General features: G+C 48.9%; 2 protein-coding genes across 2 annotated transcripts in view; one reads left to right on the top strand and one right to left on the bottom strand.

Moving 5' to 3' along the window:
• Positions 1-7036: 7036 nt before the first annotated feature.
• On the bottom strand, positions 7037-18754 carry LOC117669736 (growth/differentiation factor 15-like). The gene is made up of 5 exons (XM_034424415.3): positions 18129-18754; positions 16302-16465; positions 12169-12243; positions 10208-10371; positions 7037-8336 (listed from the first exon to the last, which is right to left on the bottom strand). Exons 1-5 carry the CDS (start codon positions 18416-18418, stop codon positions 8223-8225), a joined length of 807 nt encoding a protein of 268 aa, XP_034280306.2. The 5' UTR covers positions 18419-18754; the 3' UTR covers positions 7037-8222.
• CTSW (cathepsin W) overlaps positions 12733-18825 on the top strand; it is a 30400-nt gene continuing 24307 nt past the window's right edge. Inside the window, exon 1 of the mRNA XM_087880939.1 lies at positions 12733-12799. The gene's annotated coding sequence lies outside the window, so the exon portion shown is untranslated. The remainder of the gene's footprint in view (positions 12800-18825) is intronic.

Genomic DNA, 18825 nt, shown 5'->3' with positions numbered 1-18825 from the left:
GTGAAGACGAGGTGGCCGGCACGCATGTGTGCGCTGGAAACTGGAAGATCATCTTCGCGGCACGCGTGCATGTGCTTCCGGTTTCTGGCACTCCTGCTTGTGTGAAGACCAGCTGGCCGGCACCCCGGAACTCAGAAGAGCAACGAGCGATGGAGAGATGCCCAGAGAGATGACTCTGCGTGCCACTTCCAGCATGCGTGCCAGACAGGCGTGGGTTCTACTTACCTTTACTACCGGTTTGCAGTGGGGCCATGCGTGTGCGCAAGCAAAGCATTTCAACTCCCAGTATTCTTAATCTCTGCAATTTTAAGATGGGTGGACTTCAACTCCCAGAATCCTCAACTGTGGCAACTTTAAGATGAGTGGACTTCAGCTCCCAGAATTCTCAATCTCCGCCACTTTAAGATAGGTAGACTTCAACTCCCAGAATCCTCAACTTCAGCAATTTTAAGATGGATGAATTTCAACTCCCAGAAATTCTCAATCGCTGCAACTTTAAGATAGGTAGACTTCAATTCCCAGAATCCTCAACTTCAGCAATTTTAAGATGGATGGATTTCAACTCCCAGAATTCTCAATCTCTGTAGACTTCAATTCCCAGAATCCTCAACTTTGGCAACTTTAAGATGGGCGGACTTCAGCTCCCAGAATCCTCAACTTTGGCAATTTTAAGATGGATGGACTTCAGCTCCCAGAATCCTCAACTTCAGCAATCGTAAGATGGATGGATTTCAACTCCCAGAAATTCTCAATCGCTGCAACTTTAAGATAGGTAGACTTCAATTCCCAGAATCCTCAACTTCAGCAATTTTAAGATGGATGGATTTCGACTCCCAGAATTCTCGATCTCTGTAGACTTCAATTCCCAGAATCCTCAACGTTGGCAAATTTAAGATGGGCGGACTTCAGCTCCCAGAATCCTCAACTTTGGCAATTTTAAGATGGATGGATTTCAACTCCCAGAATTCTCAATCTCTGTAGACTTCAATTCCCAGAATCCTCAACTTTGGCAACTTTAAGATGGATGGATTTCAACTCCCAGAATTCTCGATCTCTGCAACTTAAAGATAGGTGGACTTCAACTCCCAGAATTCCCCCAGACGGGCCTGGCTGGGGGAATTCTGGGAGTTGAAGTCCACCCATTTTAAAAGTTACGGAGATTGAGAAATTCTGCTCCGAAGGGGCCACGGTCTTTGAGGAGCAAATTGGAAGGGCTGTCACTCACGTGTGGAAAGATGCCAGGAGGAGGATGAGCCAAAGCTCGGTTGGTGGCCGAGTTTTCTCTGTGCGCTTTTAGAGCTGAGTCATCCATCCTTCCTTCTCGGGAGTCATTTCACTCGCATTGCAAAGGATGTCGCTTGGATCCAAGCCACCTTCTCTTGCAAAGGCAGACGTGTCCCTTTCCTCCCGTAACCAAAACCAGAAGTGGGAGCAGGAGGTCAGCCAGACCAAGGACGAGGAATAGAGAAGCGGGCACTGACCTCCGAGCAGCGATGGCTTTCAGATTATGCTACTACCGGTTCACTGCGCGGGCTTGCTTCTTGTGCGCGCGTGCCCCCGGTTTGCACGCACGCGTGGCCGGTTTGCACATACGCCTGCCTGCCTTCCACGCATCCGCCGGGCCTCAAAAACTTGCCTAAATAGGATGTCGTAGAGCAGGGATGGCTAACCTTTTTGCCACCGCGTGCCAAAAGCGGGAGGAGCATGGGGGGGTCACCCACATGCGTGCCCACCCACCATAATTCTATGCGTCTCACCCCCACGTATATGAATGCAACCCCACATGGTCCCCCTCGCCTGGGATGCAATAGCACGGTAGGCCTGTTTTTCTCTCTCCCCAGGCTCCAGAGCCTTTCTGGGAGCCTGGGGAGGGCAAAAATAGCCTTCCCCACCTTCCCCGGGAGGCCCTCCGGAGACCGGAAACATCCCGTTTGCCAACTTCCGGTCCCACAATGATACAGCTTATACAGAAGTCCCTAGAAAGGCTCTGGAGCCTGGGGAGAGCCAAAAAATGGGCCTTCCAGTCCCATTGGAAGTTGGCAAATGGGAAGGCCGTTTTCGCCCTCCCCAGGCTCCTAGAAAGGCTCTGGAGAGAGGAAAATGGGCTTTCCCCACCCACCCCTCCAAGTCCCTCCTGAGGCAGGAAACGGCTTGTTTCCCTACTTCCGGTGGGCCCACAAGAGCTGAAAATCAGCCGGCCATCGTGCACATGCGCACCGGAGCTGAGCACCATCAACGGGCTCATTTCCGGCCTTCCCAAACTTCCGGTAGGCCCGTTTTTCGCCCTCTTCGAGTCTCTGCGCACGCCCGTCACTTACCTGGATCCAAAACGGGCCACGTCGTGAGGACTCCTCGGAGGGGAGGGGCAGGGTGGGCGTGGCCAGCCAGGAGTGGGATTTGGGGGAATCCCCCTCCAACAGGCCACCCCTGGTGTAAATTAAGGAATACCTGTACAACTGCAACTACAATTCCCAGCAGCCATCGGGGGGGGGGAGAGAGGGAGGGGTGAGCAGGGATTGGCACCTGGACTGGAGGGCCGCAGAATGATGCCCCCCATTACCTGGGATTAAAAACTCACCTGCTGGGTTTCGTCACTACACCGTGTTGCTCCGCCAGCCCCCGTCGGCCGAGTAAGTTGTCACAGCTAAACCCAAATTAAACAAAATTTGAGTGACTCCGTTGTTTCTTCCCTTCCGCACGAAGTGAATCATCCTTGTTGACTTTTTTGGCGGGGGGGCGGGGAAGGATGCCGCTGGGGTTATCCTTTCCTCCCACGGCTAAACTTTCTCCTAGTTCAGCCTGCCTTAACAAACGGAGGAGCCGAACTTGAAATCATTCCTTTCATCTCATTCTCAGCCTCCCACAACGAACTGCTTAGAATGCTCGTGGCAGATAGCCTGCTCCTGGCTGGGGAGGCTCCGTGTTATAAAGGTGACTAACACTTCCAGAGGAGAGTTGGACAGCGTTAGTGAGTTTTTCCCTGAGCCCAGCAAAAGGTGTGTTTAAAGGTACCTAAGAGTACTATATGTACAGACATGTGAAGTTTGTGGCTTGTGGCAAGGAGTTCCACAGTTAATCTGGGGGCGGGGGTTTATTTAAAGAGGGATTTTTGTTCACTGGCTGGCCTTGTATTTTATTTTATTATTTTTTTAAAAAAATGTACTAGACATACCTTGTTCCTGCAATCTCCAGGATATCACAGGTAGGTTCACCTGACTAAACCTGGTTCCTGATTTCTAAGGTCACAAAACACCGTTAAGTAACCCACAGACAAGACACACAAAGCGAATCAAACAGGGTTTGCCCAGGTGAAATTGCCAAAAGCCAACTGACTTCAAAGCTCCTGTTGCAGTTCCTTCTTAAAAACTTCTAGCGTTGGAGCAACCACAACTTCTGGTGGCAAGCAGTCCCACCGGTTAATTGTCCTCGCTGTCAAATTTCTCCTTAATTCCAGGTTGCTTCTCTCTTTGATTAGTTTCCATCCGTTGCTTCTTGTCCTGCCTTCGGGTGCTTTGGAGAAGAGGGTGACACCCCACCCCACCCCGCCCTCTTCTTTGGGGCAGCACCCCCCCCCCCAAAATATCGGAAGACTGCGATCATGTCACCTCCCCTCAAAGTTGGAAAATCTCTCCTGAATTTCTAAGGTTGGAATGGACTCTTCTTTTATAATCTTCCAACTGTTGCTTCTTGTCACTTAATGGTTCTCCAGTTTCTTCTTAAAAACTTTTTTTTTAGGAAGGAAGGAAGGAAGGAAGGAAGGAAGGAAGGAAGGAAGGAAGGAAGGAAGGAAGGAAGGAAGGAAGGAAGGAAGGAAGGAAATTTCTCAGAAGTATGTCAGTTGGAAGAAAATTCAAGAAGAGAGGGAGGGAGGGAGGGATGGAGGAAGGAAGGAAGGAAGGAAGGAAGGAAGGAAGGAAGGAAGGAAATTTCTCAGAAGTATGTCAGTTGGAAGAAAATTCAAGAAGAGAGGGAGGGAGGGAGGGAGGGATGGAGGAAGGAAGGAAGGAAGGAAGGAAGGAAATTTCTCAGAAGTATGTCAGTTGGAAGAAAATTCAAGAAGGGAGGGAGGGAGAGAGGGAGGGAGGAAGGAAGGAAGGAGGGAGGGAAGGAAGGAAGGAAGGAAGGGAGGAAGGAAATTTCTCAGAAGTATGTCAGTTGGAAGAAAATTCAAGAAGGGAGGGAGGGAGGGAGGGAGGAAGGAAGGAAGGAAAGAAGTAAGGAAGGAGGGAAGGAAGTAAGGAGGGAAGGAAGGAGGGAAGGAAGGAAGGAAGGAAGGAAGGAAGGAAGGAAGGAAGGAAGGAAGGAAGGAAGGAAGGAAATTTCTCAAAGTATGTCAGTTGGAAGAAAATTCAAGAAGGGAGGGAGGGAGGAAGGAAGGAAGGAAGGAGGGAAGGAAGGAAGGAAGGAAGGAAGGAAGGAAGGACAGAGTCGGAAGGGACCTTAGAGGTCATCTAATCCAACCCCCTGCTCACCCTGGAGACCCCTACTAGGGATTCGAACCGCTGGACCTTTCTGATCCACGGGTCCTCCGGCCTTTCAGGTAGCTCCACCGGCTGAACTTCTCTTCTGCAGCCCAGGCTAAAAAACTGCACCGGTTGGATTTCTACCTTGGAAGCATCTTTCCCCCCTCCACCCCCCCAAAAAAGCCCAGAAAAGCAGAATCAATGGGGTAGAGAGCCCTCCCCCCAAATTGTACTCCGCCAAAGCATCCATTTTCTCTCCCCCCACCTCCCATTTCCCGTGTGGCTCGGCCACCGACCGTTGCTCGGTGATTCATTCTACATTTCTAGTCGTTCATCCTTTTGGCGAGCAAATTGAAAGATGCCATTCCTGGCGTCTGAATCACTCGCAAGGGCATAAAACGGTTGTGTGTGTGTATGTGTGTGTGTGTGAAGGGGGGGGGAACAGGACCTGCCAATCGGTGCCTTAATTTCCTTTCCCCCCCCATCCCCTCCCGCTGTAGAGGAAATGGGGGAAACTGAGTCACTTCTTTCATCCCCTTTTCATCATCAGCCTGTTATGAAACCCTGCATTTTTTTTTCATTTTTTTTGTGCAGGGGAGTGAAACGTGACACACACGTGACCCAATTGGGTCACGTGAAGATGCTTCCTTGACCCTGGGGGTGGGGGAGGGTCCTTATTAACAGAGGAACAGAGTTGGAAGGGACCTTGCAAGGTCATCTAGTCTGACCCCCCTCCCTCCGCCCCAAGCAGGAGAGCCCACACCCGTGAGGCTGTTTTCGCCTTCCCCAGGCTCCTAGAAAGGCTCTGGTGCCTGGGGAGGGCAAAAAAATGGGCTTACCGGGCCCACCGTGCCAAAAGCGGGGAGAGAGTTGGGGGGTCATGCGTGTATGTGTGTGGGCACATGCACATGCAATCCCCCCCCCATTACCCCCGCTTTTGGGTCCGTTACTACAACGAAGGGTAAAAGGCATCAGTCTAAGAAACCAGGGGTGTGAGTTCTAGTGCTGCCTTAGGCATGGCTAGGGGATCTCGGGCCAGCCACTCTCTCCCAGCCCTAGGAAGGAGGCAATGGCACGCCAAGGGGCGTGATTTCTAGTAGAGCCTTAGGCATGGAGGCTCCTGGGCGATACTGGGCCAGCCACTCTCTCCCAGCCTCAGGAAGGAGGCAATGGCACGCCAAGGGGCGTGATTTCTAGTGCCACGTTAGGCACGGAGGCGGCTGGGTGGTCTCGGGGCCAGCCACTCTCTATTAGCCCTAGGAAAGAGGCAATTCTTTATTCTTTTAACAAACACCTCACTTAAAGCCCCAGAAATGTTGGGCTCAGTTGCGGTCGTAAAATCGAGGACTACCTGTATATTTCTGACCCCCCCCCCAATTCTGCCATTCAAGGAGCTGAGCGGGCCATCAAAATTAAAAATAATAAAAAATTAGATGGGGTGCTTTTCTAAAGACTGAAAAACCAAGTTTCCGATGCTTTATACTTTTTGTTTTAAAAAAAACCCTTAAATACCGATTGCAATGCAGTTTGCCCCTCGCTTTTCAAACCCAAGAGGCCAATTTGTATTAAAATAATTGGTGCGTTTTTATTGCAAATCCGTGAAGAGTGATTTAAAAAAAAAAAACAATTTTAAAAAAATAAGCAACAAAAACACACAGGCTATATACAGTTCTGTTCCTTCCCTTCGGCCATTTAAATCAGATTTCCCCCTGATCTTTGCTAGCTTCCAGGCCTGCTCAGAGCAGCTGCGTCGGCAGAAACGTAGAGCGATAAAAAGTTTGGAACAGTTGGAAAAGTAGCTTTTTCTAGCTTGATAAGAGACCGTGGAACTCGAGGCAAAAAGACTCTGTCAACAGGAGTTTGCACTGTGGGGGACTGCAAACTAAGTCCTCGCACAGTGTTGCTCAACTTTGGGAAAGTTAAGACGGGTGGACTTCTACTCCCAGAATTCCCCAGCCAGACATGTTGCCTGGGGAATTCTGGGAGCTGAAATCCACTAATTTTAAAACATGCTGGCTGGGGGATTCTGGGAGTTGAAGTCCACCCGTCTTAAAGCATGCTGGCTGGGGGATTCTGGGAGTGGAAGTCCACCCGTCTTAAGACATGCTGGCTGGGGGATTCTGGGAGTGGAAGTCCACCCGTCTTAAAGCATGCTGGCTGGGGGATTCTGGGAGTGGAAGTCCACCCGTCTTAAGACATGCTGGCTGGGGGATTCTGGGAGTTGAAGTCCACCCGTCTTAAAGCATGCTGGCTGGGGGATTCTGGGAGTGGAAGTCCACCCGTCTTAAGACATGCTGGCTGGGGGATTCTGGGAGTTGAAGTCCACCCGTCTTAAGACATGCTGGCTGGGGGATTCTGGGAGTGGAAGTCCACCCGTCTTAAAGCATGCTGGCTGGGGGATTCTAGGAGTGGAAGTCCACCCATCTTAAAGCATGCTGGCTGGGGGATTCTGGGAGTGGAAGTCCACCCGTCTTAAGACATGCTGGCTGGGGGATTCTGGGAGTTGAAGTCCATCTGTCTTAAGGCATGCTGGTTGGGGGATTCTGGGAGCTGAAATCCACTCATTTTAAAACATGCTGGCTGGGGGATTCTGGGAGTGGAAGTCCATCTGTCTTAAGACATGCTGGCTGGGGGATTCTGGGAGTTGAAGTCCACCCGTCTTAAAACATGCTGGCTGGGGGATTCTGGGAGCTGAAATCCACTCATTTTAAAACATGCTGGCTGGGGGATTCTGGGAGCGGAAGTCCACCCGTCTTAAAACATGTTGGCTGGGGGATTCTGGGAGTGGAAGTCCACCCGTCTTAAGACATGCTGGCTGGGGGAGTCTGGGAGTGGAAGTCCATCTGTCTTAAGGCATGCTGGTTGGGGGATTCTGGGAGTGGAAGTCCACCCGTCTTAAAACATGCTGGCTGGGGGATTCTGGGAGCTGAAATCCACTCATTTTAAAACATGCTGGCTGGGGGATTCTGGGAGCGGAAGTCCACCCGTCTTAAAACATGTTGGCTGGGGGATTCTGGGAGTGGAAGTCCACCCGTCTTAAGACATGCTGGCTGGGGGAGTCTGGGAGTGGAAGTCCACCCATCTTAAAGCATGCTGGCTGGGGGATTCTGGGAGCTGAAATCCACTCATTTTAAAACATGTTGGCTGGGGGATTCTGGGAGTTGAAGCCCACCCTCCTTGAAGGATTGCTCTAGCAAACGATGGCTTATAAAGGGGAGAGCTGGATCTGCATTTAGCTGCTGTGAAAAGTGTGGGAACATCCAAGGACTGAAGGGCAGGTGGAGAAAAGGCTCCCTGGCTAAACATGTCCTTACGGTCAAGCGACCCAAACCCCAAGGTAACCTGACCGGCCTTTGCAAGAAGGGTGAGGTTTTGGGTTAAACCCCCACTCCTCACCCCACAATCCAGCTGTCTTGTCCAAACCACAACTCCCAGGATGCCTTGAGCCACTCACACCTAGTAGACCTTGCTCCGAGCAGCTTTGCGTAGCGGTGCAGCGGTGCTGGTGTTTGCAATGGCGGGGGGCAGAGCTGTGGGAAAGGGGCTCCCCCAGCCCCCACCCCACCCCAGGGACTCCTTTTGTGTGTTTTTTAAAAAAGGTGAAAACAACATTTTAAAAAGTTTTGTTCCTTTCCTCTCCTCCACAGCGATGCTCTCCCTGCAAAGAGAGGGGATGCTCTCCCTCTCCCTATGCAGAAAGCTCCTGGGGGCTGAGCGAGGGTCTCGGGGGTGTGGGGGTGTATGTGGGGGGGTCTCAGCTCAGGGTCGGCAGTGACAATCGTGGGCCAGGCGGACCGTCTGGAGGTTCAAGGAGCCGTCCTCTTTGAGGAAAAGAAAGGGGAGCGGGCTCTTTCGGGGTCGACAGCAGCGTCTCTGGCGGGAGAAAGGAAGAAAGGAAAAGTGGGGTGAATTTGGTGGTCTCCCCAATGCCAGTTGAGCCCTGGCACCACTACTACAGGTAAATCCTCGACTTACAACCGTCCGTTTAGTGACCGAGTGAAGTTGCAACGGCGCCTAGGACTGGTTTTTTCCCCCTTACGACCCTTCCAGGCGTCCCGTTTGGTCAGGGGATCAAAATTAAAACAGCTTGGCCCCTTGATTTGTATTTACGACGGTCGCAGTGATCTCGTGCGATCTCCTTTTTTGCGACCTCCTGACAAGCCAAGTCAACGGGAAAGCCGGATTCGTTTAACAACGCGTCGTTTGGGAGGCAGGGAGCTAAAGGCGATATTTGAAGTTTTAAAACCTGCATGCGAGGGTCAAAGAATAAGCTTTATTAGAAAGTTTAAAGTGTCATTTTGTTTTGTTTGTTTCAAAAAAAAAAAGTTTAGGACTTTGAGGGAAAGGGGAGGGTGAAAGAAAGTCAGAAAGAAAGGGAAAAAAGTTTTCCACCCTCCCTTCGGTAAGTCCAAAGAATTTAAAAGAATGCAATACATTTTGAAAGTAAAAATGGGGACAGTTCACAAAGATTAGGTAAAGGTAAAAGGTAAAGGTTCCCCTGGCACATATGTGCTAGTCGTTCCTGACTCTAGGGGGCGGTGCTCATCTCCGTTTCAAAGCCGAAGAGCCAGCGCTGTCCGAAGACGTCTCCGTGGTCGTGTGGCCGGCATGACTCAACGCCAAAGACGCACGGAAAACGCTGTTCCCTTCCCACCAAAGGGGGTCCCTGTTTTTCCACTTGCATTTTTTACCTGCTTTCAAACTGCTAGGTTGGCAGAAGCTGGGACAAGTCACGGGAGCTCACCCTGTTACGCGGCAGCACTAGGGATTCGAACCGCCGAACTGCCGACCCTTTCGATCGACAAGCTCAGCGTCTTAGCCACTAAGCCACCGCGTCCCTTCACAAAGATGACCAGGTGCAAATAGAAATACATACTATTTCCATAGCAAGGAAGCTAAAAGCAGGAACGGTTAAATCGATTATTTCATTTAAAGCGGCAAAATATGTTCTCATTGGGATATCGCTTCTGGGATTTGTGCTTGCGAAGAAAAAAAAAATGAAACTTTGATCTTGGTTTTGTTGATTAGAAAAACTTGGCGTTCTAGAAATGGCTAGTTATATATTAATATGTCAAAGCAAAAAAGTTTGAAGACGTACAAAAGAGGAAACGTTAACGTGGAGAGTTGTTAAAAGAAGATGAGGTTAAGTATTACCGTTGTTATATTATTATATAATTATTCTATCAATATGATTGTGATGAATGCTGTAACAAACGTGTGGATGATGACTGTTTAAAAATAACTGTACCCAGATCGCACACGGTTTGATGGAATTTGAATGTTCTATCGATAAAATAAATACAATGTGGGAAAAAAGGGCAAAAAGTTGAGGTTGGAGTGTGTTTATCTTGTACTGTGCCAGGAAGAGTTGGGAGTCAATGCCCACTTTTCTTTCTTTTGCTATTTCACATCCCTTTCCTGCCCTTAATTTCCTATTTTCTTTTCTTTTGGTATTTTATACAAAAAAAGAAAGAAAATTTGAAGATTAAAACAACGGCGTTACTAACTTAAGCGCTTCGCTTAACGAATGTGGCAAGCAAGGTCGTACAACGGGGGGGGGGGGGGCGAAAATTCACTTTGCCGTCGTCTCGTTTAGCGACAGAAAGGAATGGGCTCGATTATGGTTGTAAGACGAGGACTACCTGTACGCCACACAGCTAAATCGAGTTTCAATCCTTTGACTTCCAGGTCTGCCCTGGATCCTCGCGCCGGGAACCGCCCTGCACCTCCATCCCCTGCTTTACCTGTTGGGCATCCGCCTGGTCTTGATGGCTTGGTTCCTGGAGGCCACAGGCCAAACTCCAGAGGGGCAGCTGCGTCTCTTCTTTGATCCGGTGGCAATGGCACCCCAGACATTCGGTGAAGGTGAAGGAAGTGGGGCTCAGCACCCAATTCTGCCAGCCAAGATCTGGGTGATGGGATAGGGGTGGGGAGAGAAGGAGAGAGAGAGAGAGAGAATGAAAAGATACACACATGTCACTTACACAATATTTCAATTTTAAGAAGAGACTGGACAGCCACTTGTCTGGAATGGGATAGGGCAGTGATGGGGGTCCGCCTGCCCGCGTGCCCACAGACATAATTCTACGCACCCTGCCCCCTGCACATGCACGCATGACCCCCCCCCGCACTCCACCTGCTTTTGGCATGTGATGGCATGGTGGGCCCGTTTTTTGCTCTCCCCAGGCTCCAGAGCCTTTCTAGGAGCCTGGGGATGGCAAAAATGGCCTTCTCCACCCCCATGGAGGCCCTCCGGAGGCCGGAAATGGGCCGGCCTCTGGAGGGTCTCTGGGGGGGGGAGTAGGAAAGGCCATTTTTGCCCTCCCCAGGCTCCTAGAAAGGCTCTGGAACCTGGGGAAAGCAAAAAATGGGCCTTCCCCACCCTCCCGAGGCCCTCCGGAGGCTGGAAACAGCCTGTTTCCCTACTTCTGGTGGCCCAGAAGGCCCAAAGATCAGGTGGTGGGAGCTGAGCTTGCGTGCCCACCGATATGGCACCGAGTGCCACCTGTGGCACGCGTGCCATAGGTTCGCCATCACGGGGATGGGGTCTCCTGCTTGAGCAGGGGTTGGACTAGAAGACCTCCCGAGGTCCCTTCCAGCTCTGTTATTCTGAAATTCTTCATTCCTGCGCCCTAAACCTAGTTCCTGATTCCAGTTTAGCTCAATGGGAAACCGACTCTCTGTGCATTTGCATGAAGCCAGGATTAATGTGCAACCTCAGCCAGTAGGGGGCGTAGTTACTTTTTAAACCTATTTTTTTTTAACCTGCTGTATTTTTCACGTTTTAACATATTTTTTTAACCCGCTGTATTTTTTTTACTATTATTTTTTTAACCCAAAGTATTTTTTTTACATTTAGCTTATTTTTAACTCATTGTATTTCTTTTACTTTTTAACCTACTTTTCAATCCACTGTATTTTTTTTTACTTTTCTATCTAGTTTTTTATTTTTTAGCCCATTTTATAATGTACTGTATTTTTTTATTTTTAATCCACTGTGGTTTTCTTTACTTTCCAATCTATTTTGTAACCCGAGGTATTTTTTAATGTTTATAGTTCGTTTTTAACCTACTGTATTTTTTACTTTTTAACCTATTTTTTTTAAACATACTGCGTTTTCTGTTTTTTTTTAAACCTATTTTTAATCTAATGTAGGTTTTATTTTTAACCTGTTGGCGTGAGGGAGGTACAGATACAGATTAACAGAGTTGGAAGGGACCTTGCAGGTCATCTAGTCCAACCCCCTGCCCAAGCAGGAAACCCTACATCTCCCTCTACCTAGGATCGAACTCCCGACCTCCTGATTGCGAGGCAAGGGCTCCACCTCTAGGCCACGGCTCCTGACAGACTATCCTGACTTAACATCATGGGTCAATTTTCAGCCATCATGGCTTAAATCAACAAATCCAGGCCTTAAACTATGGTTTAACTAAACTATGGTTTAGCAGAAGGAACGTGTTATTACAAACCTAGTTGATAAGTTTCTTCGTTTATTCAAACTGACTAATAGGGTTCAGGCAACAAACCAGGGTTAAAAAAAATATTACAGTCTTAGCAAGAAGGAGGACATTCTGTACAGATTTTAAGTTTTGGAAGAAAACTTCCCTCACTTTTTTTTTTTTTAAAAAAAACCACTAAACATACAGGATTGTGATATGAATATATTAATAATATTGTGATATTAACATATTATTTATTATATTACCATCCAGGGTGACGCGTTGCGAGATCTGTAAGCAGCCCCCTCTTTGGCTCACCAATGTCTGATTGGAGGTTATATCTGAGGACCGAAAAAAAGAGGCAGATAAGCAATTTGTAGTCCTTGATTTATGACGGTTCATTGAGTGACCGTTTCAAGTTAAAACAACACTGAAAAAAGTGACTTAGTTAGGACCGTTTTTCATACTTACGACCGTGGCAACATCCTCACGGTTAGGTGATCAAAAAATTCAGATGCTTGGCAACTGGCTCGTATTTATGACGGTGGCTGTGTCCCGGGGGTGTGTGTTTGTGTGTCAAGTGATCTCATTTTGCGACCTTCTAACTGGCCAAGTCAGCGGGGAAAGCTGGATTCGCTTAACAACCGTGTGAATAACTTAACGACGGCGGTGATTCCCTTAACAACGGAGCCAAGAAAAGTGATAAAAACGGGGCAAAATTCATTTAACAAATGCGTCGCTTTGCAGCAGAAAATTTGGGGCTCGCTTTGTGGCCATAAGTCGAGGACGACCTGTCTTGGAAGAGAGAAATTTAACGGTTCTCGGTTTTTTTTTCTTGGAGTTATCCGGAGGAGTAAATCCTGAAGCCGGCAGCTTCAGACAGCGAGGAAAACGCAGGTGTGCGGAGTGTAATCTTTGTGTTAGAAAAGATATTGAATTAGAAATGTCCTTTTTTTTTTTTTGCACAGATAAGGATGGCTGGGTTTTTATTTCCCTGGCGAGACCCCCGTTTCCAGCCAGCTTTTCTCCTTCAAAGCCAGCAGGGAGTCAAAAGGCTGCTTGTGAAAGAAGAACAACCCTGAGGATTCGCAATAAAAACAACAGAGGAGGATAAATAGGCACCCTATCGGACGCTTCCCCCCGGAATAGCTGAAAGAATTTGCAGAGTTCCTACAATGTCAGATTGTCCCGGATTTTATCAGGCAATGTTTGGGGTCTGTGCAAAGTCTGGTTTTCCAAGGGGGTGGTGGTGTTGAATTTCGTTTATAGACTGGTAGAGCAAGTTTTCTCAATCTTGGCTACTTTTAAGATGGGTGGACTGGACTTCAGCGCTCACAATTTCCCCAGCCAGCCTGGTTTACGATAGGTGAGTTTCAGAAGGGACCTTGGAGGTCTTCTAGTCCAACCCCCTGCTTAAGCAGGAGACCTCATACTAATTCAGACAAATGGCTGTCCAATCTCTCTTCTTAAAAACCTCCAGGGATGGAGCACACACAATTTCTGGTGGCAAGCAGTTCCACTGATGAATTGTTCTCACCGTCAGGAAATTTCTCCTTAGTTCTAAGTTGCTTCTCTCCTTGATTCATTTCCACCCGTTGCTTCTTGTCCTGCCCTCAGGGGCTTTGGAGAATAGATTGACTCCCTCTTCTTTGGGGCAGCCCCTGAGATATCGGAAGACTGCTATCACGTCTCCACTCGTCCTTCTTTTCATTAAACTAGCATATCCAGTTCCTGCAACCGTTCTTCATACGTTTTAGCCTCCAGTCCCTTAATTGTCTTCGTTGCTCTTCTCTGCACTCTTTCCATTTTTTTGACCCCCTCTGCACATGCACAGAAGGCTTTGTACATGCACAGAGGGTCCAAAATTGTATGTGATGAGCGCACGAGCGAGCGGAGCGCACGCTTCCGAACCGGCAGGGAAGGTAAGTAGATTTCACCCCTGCTATATAGGTATGTCAAAGAAAAAGAAGATTCGGAATATTTTTATAACGTGGGATCTATGCTACAAATGGCTAGCTTGACAGATACAGAGGTTAGAGGAGTGGATTAATGTGAAATATGGACTACACGAGAAAGAAAAACCGATGAGTAAATATTTTGATGGTTGTATATTGATACCATGATGGAAGAACGTATACTTTTCAGTACCAATTGGTATTATCCAGGGGTGAAATCCAGCAGGTTCTGACAGGTTCTGGAGAACCGGTAGCAGAAATTTTGAGCAGTTCGGAGAACCGGCAAATACCACCTCTGGCTGGCCCCAGAGTGGGGTGGGAATGGGGATTTTGCAGTATCCTTCCCCCAGGAGTGGGGTGGGAACGGGGATTTTGCAATATCCTTCCCCCAGGAGTGGGGAGGGAATGGGGATTTTGCAGTATCCTTCCCCCAGGAGTGGGGTGGGAATGGGGATTTTGCAGTATCCTTCCCTCAGGAGTAGGGTGGGAATGGGGATTTTGCAATATCCTTCCCCCAGGAGTAGGGTGGGAATGGGGATTTTGCAATATCCTTCCCTCAGGAGTGGGGAGGGAATGGGGATTTTGCGATATCCTTCCCCCAGGAGTGGGGTGGGAATGGGGATTTTGCAATAGCCTTCCCCCAGGAGTGGGGAGGGAATGGAGATTTTGCAGTATCCTTCCCCTGCCATGCCCACCGAGCCACGCCCACAGAACCAGTAGTAAAAAAAAATTGGATTTCACCACTGGTATTATCGCATGTATGTTTATATGTACATAATTATAAGGACTATGATGAGGTTTATATTTTAATACTTTGGGAAACCTAGGAAAGACACAGTTCCATAGAGACATGGGATTTGTGATCTAAAACGATAAAAACTATTTACACACGAAGGGAGTCCTGGGAAATGCAGTTCTACCCTCTTCAGGTTTCCTCGTCCGAGCACCTCCAACTCGGTGGACTTCTACTCCCAGAATTCTCGGCGGCGAACTTGCTGACTGGGGAATTCTGGGAGCGCAAGGCCACACAGCTTGTGCAACACCGATTTTTTTTAAAAAACCGATATTTCCCAGGCTGAATTGCAGCTGACAAACCGGACAGACGCAAAAGCCGGATCCGTTCTGCAGTCGAAAAGGAGAAGTGAGTATTTTCGACACCGACTATTTGACGCAAACAAAACAGATGGTTGAATTCCCCCAAAAGAGAGGGGCAATGCTTTTTAATTCCTCATGCGAACGGCTGGCAAAATGTAGGCCATTCTCTGGTATGAGAAAGGGCGCTCTTGATATGCCCATGCGCACTCTTGTTGAGTCACCCTTTCTTGCGACATGTTTAACCTGATTTCGGACGGAATTTTCTTCCCTTTTCTGGGTTTGCACCATCGAGTAGTTGGGAGTCATGAAATGACAGGTAGTCCTCGACTTACAAACACCGTTAAGCCCAACATCTCTGTGGCTAAACGAAACATTGGAGTGAATTTCGCCCCCTTTCAAACCACTTTTCTTGCCGCCGTGGTTAAGTGAATCAGTGTGTAACCCCGTTGTTAAGTGAATCCGGCTCCCCCCCCGTTGATTTTTGCTTTCACAAAAGGGGATCACATGAGCCGTGCCCCCCCGCCCTCTGGGACGCTGCCACCGTCATAAATATGAAACAGTGGCCAAGCGTCCGAATTGTATTCGCCAGACTGTGTGGGGATGCTACAACCGGTTGTAAGTGTGAAAAAACGGCCTTAAGTGTCACTTTTTTTCCAATCCCGTTGTAACTTTGAATGGTCGCTAATTGAACTGTTGTAAGTCAAGGACTAGCTGTAGCTCGCCAGGCATGGTTTTTAGCCCCACTTTGATTCAGGATTTGCAGGCTGGGTAACTGCATTGGCTAAAACTTTTGGAGACCTGGAGAAAAGTGTTAGGTGTGAACCCATTGACCTGGCACAGGATACAGATAGATACAGATTAATAGAGTTGGATGGGACCTTGGAGGTCATCTAGTCCAACCCCCCGCCGAAGCAGGAGACCCTACAACACTTCTGACCGATGGCAGTCCGGTCTCTTCTTGAAAGCCTCCAGGGATGAAGCTCCCACAGCTTCCGAAGGCAACTTCTCTTCCATGAGTTGATGGTTCTCACTGTCAGGAAATTTCTCCTTATTTCCAGGTTGAATCTCTCCTTGGTCAGTTTTCATCCATTCTTCCTTCTCTGGCCTTCAAAGGTGCCTTGGATAATAGCTTGACCCCCTTCCTCCTCTCTGTGGCAGCCCCTCAAATATTGGAAGATGCTCTCCTGTCTCCCCTGGTCCTTCTCTTCCCTAGACCAGCCAGGCCCAGTTCCTGCAACCGTTCATCGTAGGTTTTAGCCTCCGCTCTGAATCTCATTGGGGGTCTCGGGGAAGGGGAGGGAGAGATGCCAGACAGAGGAGAAGCAAGGAGGGTGCAGAGGGACACTTACTGAGATGCTGTCCCCCGATGGAGGGCTCCGGAGACTTCCTTCCTTCTTTGGCCCATTGTTCCCGCACCTGGTGGGTCATGCTGGCCGTCAGCCGGGGTGGATGGTCTAACCGCAGCAGCTGGCACATCACGGTCCTTGCTCGCTGGAGGATTTGCTCCCGACAGCTGTGGGAGGGGGGATACAATCGACACGAGCTCAGCCACAGGTGTGGAGCGAAATTTGGGGTAATGGGAAGAGGGGGAGAAGATGGAGGTCCTCAATTTTCTCTTGGAAGCTGCTAAGTAAGGCGTTCCTGCCTCGAAGGGCAGAAGGGAATAAATGAGGATATCTATCTATCTATCTATCTATCTATCTATCTATCTATCTATCCATCCATCCATCCATCTTCCATCCATCTGTCCATCCTATACATCCATCATTCTCTCTCTCCCTCTATCTTCCATCCATCCTATACATCCATCGTTATCAATCTATCTATCTATCTATCTATCCATCCATCCATCCATCATCTATATCTCCATCCGTCATTTATCCATCCATCCATCCACCCACCCATCCATCCTATATATCCATCGCTATCTATCTACAGTATCTATCTACCTACCTACCTACCTACCTATCCATCATCTATATCTCCATCCATCATTTATCCACACATCTACCCATCCATCCATCCATCCATCCTTCCATCCATCCATCCATGTTCCATCCATCCATCCATGTTCCAACCGTCCATCCATCCATCCATCCATCCTATACATCCATTGTTATATCTATCTATCTATCTATCTATCCATCCATCCATCATCTATATCTCCATCCATCATTTATCCATCCATCTACCTATCCATCCATCCATCCTTCCATCCATCTATGTTCCATCCATCCATCCATGTTCCATCCATCCATCCATTCATGTTCCATCCATCCATCCATCCATCCATCCATCCATCCATCCATCCATCCTATCCATCCATCGTTATCTATATCTATCTATCTATCTATCTATCTATCTATCTATCTATCTATCCATCCATCTATCCATCCATCCATCCATCCATCCATCCACTCATCTATCCTCTTATCTATCAAATTTTGAAACCGCCCATCTCCCTCACCGAGGGACATTGGGCAGCGTACAGTTAAAATACAGAAACATAAAACCAGAAGATAAATTTTTTTAAAGAGGCAAGAAGGATTTCTAGTACAATGTTAAAAGTTAGTTTTAATTTTCTGCCCACTGGGGATTCCTCCGGATGGAGAGACGCAGGAGCAGGGACTCCGTTTGGAAACTCAGCACCACCTCCCTTCAGCCTTTCCAAATTATTACCCTCAGGCAGGGGCTTACTTTTCCCCCACCTGTGCCTGATGGGAGGTGTAGTCTGGCAGCTCCCAAATTCCTCTGCTGGCCCCCTCAAAAATCCCTTTGGGAAAAACATCCTTCCTTCATCATCCTTTCCTTTTATTCATCCTTACGTTGCCACCTCTACGATCCTCCCACATTTTCAGGAACATGCCCCCTCCCCCAAAAGCAGATCTGTCCCCAACCTCACTTCTCCCCCCCCCCAAAAAAACCCTCCGGATGTGCTGATCCGTGGCATCGACCCCCAATCCTCCCTTCCCCAGTTCAGCGTACGTGGCTTGTCTTTTCACTCAAAGGTGAGGTGGGGAGGGGGTCCCTGCTTTTGCAACCCATCTTTGCACTGGCATCCTTTCTTAGCCAGGTGGGGATTTGAACCCAGCTCCTCCCAGTCAGCCCCTCAAATTTTGGGGCTCCCCGACATTTGGAGGGGCAAGGAGGGAAGGGGTCTTGCTGGAAAGCCTTACCTTTCGTTGAGAGTCAGGGCAGAAAACTCACGAGTTCGCTGCTCCCCCGTGGGGTCTCCCTTCCGGAGGTCGGAGGTGCCACCGGAGGGCACCCCGCTGGCCAGCAAGAGGTGGAGGAAAAAGAGGAAGAACATGGCACCGGGATCAGATGGGCTGTCGGAAATGGGCACAGGTGGGCACCGAAAGCAAGCAAGCCTTCTGAATGGGGATGCGATGGGACGCTGGGAAGACACTTTTATCTGTCTCTCCTCCAGGCCTGAGGTGACCTTGGCATTTTTCAAACTCCTCATCCCACAAGGATAGCAACTGCAGAAGGAGAGTCGGGTGCCAGCTCTTTGGTCCACCCCAGGGGGGCAAAGCCAGGCATTCTCGCCACCCCTTGGGACCTTCCCTCCCTCCCTCCCTCTCTCTCTCTATCTCCTTCCCTCCCTCCTTTCGTCCATCCCTCCAAACAGTGGAACGACCAAAATCAGGATTTTGGCATCACGGATTTGCCAGGTTCTCAAATGGGAGCGGTTGGATTTGGAGGTGGGTGGGAAGACCGCTTGGGCTTGGGGTGGGGAGGGCAGGGAGGTGGAGAGGATGCTCCTGAGCTTGAGCAGAGCGCAGAGTAAACCTTGCCCCAGAGCAGGGGTGAAATCCAGCAGGTTCGGGAGAACCGGTAGCGGAAATTTTGAGTAGTTAGGAAAACTGGCAA

This window comes from Pantherophis guttatus, chromosome 18 (assembly GCF_059756535.1).
Source record: "Pantherophis guttatus breed Tessera chromosome 18, ASM5975653v1, whole genome shotgun sequence".
In the NCBI taxonomy this organism is placed as follows: Eukaryota; Metazoa; Chordata; class Lepidosauria; order Squamata; family Colubridae; genus Pantherophis; species Pantherophis guttatus.
This window is presented reverse-complemented; position numbering and strand designations above follow the sequence as displayed.